A 5,114-nucleotide genomic window follows, 5' to 3' on the forward strand; every position below is an offset into this window, starting at 1 on the left:
ATTTTGGTTCTAGAATCATGGGATGGGTTTGAGGATTGGGAATGAATTTTGGCCATAGAATCATGGGATAGCTTTGGGAACTGGAATGGATTTTAGTCATGGAATTACAGATGGGTWTGGGGATTAGGAATGGATTTTGGCCATAGTATCATGGGATGGGGTTTGGGGAATGGATTTTGGTTCTAGAATCATGGGACAGGCTTGAGGATTGGGAATAGATTTTGGCCATAGAATCATGGGATGGGCTTCAGGATTGAGAATGGATTTTGGCCATAGAACCACGGGATGGGTTGAGTTGTAAAGGACTTTCTGAGGTCATCTCAACCAAGGAGATACCTTCCACTAGACCACGTTGGTCCAAGCCCCATCCAACCTGACCCTGGCTATTTCCAAGAATGGAGAAACCACCACCTCCCTGGACAACCCATGCCAATGTTTCACCACCCTCATTCCTCATTCAGAAAGGATGGACCACCTTGATGGCAGTGGGTAGGACCCCCAGAGTCTCCTGGAGATCCCTCCCAATCTCACCTTTCCTGAAAGGTGTGAACTGGAATCCAGGCAGGTACCTCCGGAGCTTGGCATTGCTGGCTGTCTTCTTGAACTGCCCGTCGGACTTGGTGGTGTCAAACTGGGATGGGAAGGATTAAGGAGGGAAAACAGGTCTTGGTTTTGTTCCTTTGGTGGGAAGGATCCTCTGGACCATGGTGGCTCCCAGGGGAGCTGCTGGGAAGAGGGGCTTAGCTTTTGGTGAAGGATACAACGAGCTCTCCCCTGAATTCCATGGCCTCTGCGATGGCCTCTGCTGCTTCCCGGATGGAGACTTCGTCTTCCTCTCCCACTGTGGAGAARGGAAGGATCATGGCTGTTCCCTCAGGGAGAGGGGGTTTCTGGGAAGTAGTCAGGGCTTACCTGACAAAATTATCGGTTCCACCTCATCGTATTCCCGCAGAACCCAAAGGAAGAGCCGRGCCAGGTCCTGTGGAAGAGCAGACAACTCTTGGAGRGGTCACKGGTGTCCCCCAGCCCTCCCATCCCAGAGAGACACAACCCTGGGGATGGCTCAGGACAAGCCAAGTGGGTTTGGACTCTGCTGGGACCCCACCACTGGGTTCTCCAGCCCCATTCCCTGCTTCCCAAGGMCACACCTACCAGGGAATAGATGAACTGTCTCCTGGGCTTGCCCGTTCCCCAGACGGTCAGAGCAGAGCCGGACTCTGCAGGAGTAAGGAGCCATGACTACCAGAGCCACTTCCACCCACCTCATGGAGCAGGTGGAAAGAAAACCCCTCCCAGTTCTCCCCAAAAAAAATCCCTGGAAGTCCTGCCACCCTCACGTTTGGCCAGGTAGACCTTGTGGATGAGCCCCGGCAAGACGTGGCCGTCCTCGATGTTGAAGTTGTCGTGTGGCCCGAAGACGTTTGTGGGAATGACAGCGGTGAAGCGTCGGCCGTGCTGCTCGGAATAACCCCTGGATAAGAGCAGGGAAGGGATGGTGGGTGGGCTGTCAACTCCCCCCAACCCCCAGCACTGAGGTGTCCCCAAAAATCCCCAACCAGCAGCACCTTCACCTGCTGAGCCCAGGTATCTCCCCAACTTCCACCGCGGTGTCGTTCAAATCCTGGAAATTCCAGGATTCCCCTTGCCTTGAAAACCAATGGGTGCTGTCCTCAACTCACCTATTTTGGATGTCAATCATCCTCTTGGCRTAGGAGTAGCCAAAGTTGGAGCTGTGAGGTGGCCCGTTGTGGATCTGGGAACATCGGAGMGGAGAATTACACAGGGCAGGGATTTTTCCCTGGATTTYRYGTGGSAATGGGGATTCTCACCATGGTCTCRTCRATGGGGTAGGTGGTYTTATCTGGGAAGATGCAGGTGGAGAGGCAGGAGACCACCTTCTGCACCCCCAGCTCATGGGCCGAGTGCAGGACGTTGTCGTTGATGTGGATGTTTGTCCTCTGGGAAAGGGGAGATTTGTCAGGATGTTGGGAACCCCCAAATCCCTTCATCAATCACTCATTAATTAACTCCAGAAACCACTGGTTTGGCTCCGGGAGCAGAGCAAGCCACACCCCCATGTGCCCATATCCCAATTTAGGGAGCGCAGAATCCACGGGGATCCCAAAAAGTGTCCGTTCTGTGCGTGCTCACCCAAAAATCCAGGTTGGAGCGGATGTTTTTGAAGAGGCCTCCAACCATGGCGGCCAGGTGGATGACGTGGGTGGGCTTGTGCCTCTCAAACAGGGCTTTGGTCTCGGAGCTGCTCCTGGAATGGGAAATTTTGGGATTCAGTGGGGTGAACAGAGTAAACTGGGATATTTCCAAGGAAAAATTCCATCCTGGGATGGGAAAATTTGGGGTTCGTTGGTGTCAACAGAGCAAATTGGGGCATTTCCAAGGAAAAAGTCCATCCTGGGATGGGAAAATTTGGGATCCAGTGGGGTGAACAGAGCAAATTGGGGCATTTCCAAGGAAAAAGTCCATCCTGGGATGGGAAAATTTGGGGTTCAGTGGGGTCAACAGAGCAAATGGGGGGTTTCCAAGGAAAAACATGATCTCAGGATGGAAAATTTGGGGATTTGGTGTGATCAACAGAGCAGATGCGGGCATTTCCAAGGAAACCCCTGATTGGGGGATAGGAAATTTTGGGGTTTGTCAAAATCGACAGATCAGATTGGTGGGGTTGTGAGGAAAAACCCAATCCTGGGATAGGAAATTTTGGGGTCAACAGAGCAGATTGGGGTGTTTCCAAGTGAAAACTCAGTGCTGGGATGGGAAATTTTGGGGGTTAGCAGGGTCAACAGAGCAGATTGGGGTGTTTCCAAGGAAAAAAAAAACTGTGGAATGGGAAAATTTGAGATTCGGTGGGGTAGACAGASCAAATTGAGGCATTTCCAAGGAAAAACCAAATCCTTGGATAGGAAATTTTGGGGTTTGGTGGGGGCAGATTGGGGGTTTCTAAGGAAAAAMCCAATCCTGGGAGGGGTCATCTGGGGTTTGGTAGAGTCAACAGAGCAGTTTTTCCGAAGGAAAAACACAATCCTGGGATGGACAATTTTGGGGTCAACAGAGCAGATGGGGGTGTTTCGGAGGGAAAACCCAATCTTGGGATGGGAAAATTTGGGATTCAGTGAGGTCAACAGAGCAGATTTGGGTCTGAGGAAAAACTAAATCCAGGGATACAAAATGTTGGGGTCAACAGAGCAGATTGGGGTAATTCCAAGGAAAAACCCAATCCTGGGATGGGAAATTCTGGGTTTTTTTGGAGTCGATAGAGCAAATTTGGCGTTTTCCAAGGAAAAACCCAACTCACGTCAAGTCGGCGTCTCGAGAGGACACGAAGATCCACTCCTCGTCTGGCTGCCCCTCCCCATCGGCCACCACCTTCTCGATGGCTCTGCCCACCAAGCCAGTGCCACCTGTCACCAGGATGCGCTTGGTCACCTCCGTCATGGCCAAAACCCTGCGAGGAGGAGCCAGGGGGACAAGCTGGGATCACCTTGGGATGGAACACCCCGGTGTGGGCATCACCCACATCCCAAGCAGGTGGGATCAGGTTTTTTTTGGAAAATTCTGGGTTTCTGGTAAAAAGGGAAGTGGAAAAAGGGGTGTGTTTGGCTGTGACAGGACTGAAAGTTGTCAGCTGGAGGCCACCTGGGCCGGGGCCAGACCTGCCACGTGGTGCCACATGGCACTGCCCGGTCTCTGGAAAGGGAGGGGCACCTGCACCTCCAGGTGTGTGCCCCWAATCTCCCTCTGCACCCCCAAAATCGCCTCCCAAATCCCAAATATGCCTCTACACCCCMGATCTATTCCTGAACCCCATGTCCTGGGTCTGCACCCCAAATGTCCCYTTGCACCCCAGATTTCTCTCTGTACCCCAAATTCCTGTCTGCACCCCATATTTCCCCCTGCATCGCAGACTTCCTTCTGTACCCCAATTTCCCCCTGCACCCCAAATCCCGTGTCTGCAACCTAAGCCTCCCCTGCACCCCAAATCCCAGATGTGCACCCAGGATTTCATTCCACGCCTCCCTTGCCCCCAAGCCCCAGCACTGCACAGCAAATCCCAGCTCTGCACCTAGTCCTAACCCTCACACCTCCCCTGCACCCCAAATCCCACTCCTGCACCCCCGTCTCTCCGCACCCCTTCCCGTCCCGCAGCGCGTCCCCGCCTCCCAACCCCGAACCTCCCACGTTCCTGCACCCCTGCCCTCCCCACCGTCCTGTTCCCCCACTTTGGGGACCTCCCGCTTTTCCTTCCCCCCGGCCTGCGGGTCTCCTGTCCCCCCAAATGTCCCTTTATGGGGTGAGGGGCGCGTCTCACCTTCGGTTGGATTCGGGACTACTCGGGCGCACTCGGTTCCGCTCGGACAAGTTCGGCTGCGTTCGGCTCGGGATGGGTTCGGGTTGGCTCGTTGGGGGCTCGGCTGAGTTCGGCCACACTCGGCTCTGCTCGGCGGCGTGTAGTTGGGGTTCGGTTAGGTTCGGTCGCGTTCTTCTCGGCACGGCCCGATGGGGGCTCGGTTGTGTTCGGAGTCACTCGGGTCAGCTCGTTGGCAGCTCGGTTGAGTTCGTCTTCGCTCGGCTCGGTTCGTTTCGTCCCGGTTAGGGTTCGTCTCGGTTCGGCTACGCGCGGCTTCTTCCGCCGCCGTCATCGGGCGTTGCCGCTTGGCTCGTCGGGAAATGCAGTCCTTGCACGGGGGCAGGGGTAGGGAGGGAGGTGTAGTGGAGGGAAGTGGGTGCGGGTCGGGGAATCAGGTGGAGGGAAAGGGAAGGAGGTGCAAAGAAAGGGGGGAAAGAAAAGGGGTGCAGGAAAGAGAATGGAGGGGCAGAAACAGAGGAAAGAGGATGGGCAGGGGGTGCAGGAGAAAGAAAGGAAGGGTAGGGAAGTTGGTGCCGAGGCTTTAAGGGGATTTATGGGAGGGGGTACAGGAATGGAAATGGGATTAAGGGAAGGGGAGCAGGTGCAGGGAAGGAAAGGGAAACTGCACAGAAGGGAATGGGGTGCATAGGAAGGGAAAGGGGATGCCCAGTTCTTCCCCACCCCCCCATCCTCAAGAGGTTCATCAAAAGGGATTCCGATATGAAGGTTTTAATGRCCTTTAATGCAC

The 5,114-nt window shown here is 54.4% G+C and overlaps 1 protein-coding gene across 1 annotated transcript in view; it reads right to left on the reverse strand.

Moving 5' to 3' along the window:
* GFUS (GDP-L-fucose synthase) overlaps nt 1-4,656 on the reverse strand; it is a 5,900-nt gene extending 1,244 nt beyond the window's left edge. The window contains exons 1-10 of the mRNA XM_057384335.1: nt 4,328-4,656; nt 3,314-3,463; nt 2,152-2,266; nt 1,830-1,958; nt 1,680-1,753; nt 1,338-1,471; nt 1,153-1,217; nt 913-979; nt 762-841; nt 532-631 (exon numbers count right to left, since the gene is read on the reverse strand). Coding sequence (XP_057240318.1) covers nt 532-631; nt 762-841; nt 913-979; nt 1,153-1,217; nt 1,338-1,471; nt 1,680-1,753; nt 1,830-1,958; nt 2,152-2,266; nt 3,314-3,453 — 904 coding nt within the window. The 5' untranslated portion in view covers nt 3,454-3,463; nt 4,328-4,656. The remainder of the gene's footprint in view (nt 1-531; nt 632-761; nt 842-912; nt 980-1,152; nt 1,218-1,337; nt 1,472-1,679; nt 1,754-1,829; nt 1,959-2,151; nt 2,267-3,313; nt 3,464-4,327) is intronic.
* Between the last annotated feature and the right edge of the window lie 458 nt (nt 4,657-5,114).

Source organism: Malurus melanocephalus, unplaced genomic scaffold (genome assembly GCF_030028575.1).
Source record: "Malurus melanocephalus ecotype Western Australia unplaced genomic scaffold, MMel_1.1 scaffold_700, whole genome shotgun sequence".
Lineage (NCBI taxonomy): Eukaryota > Metazoa > Chordata > Aves > Passeriformes > Maluridae > Malurus > Malurus melanocephalus.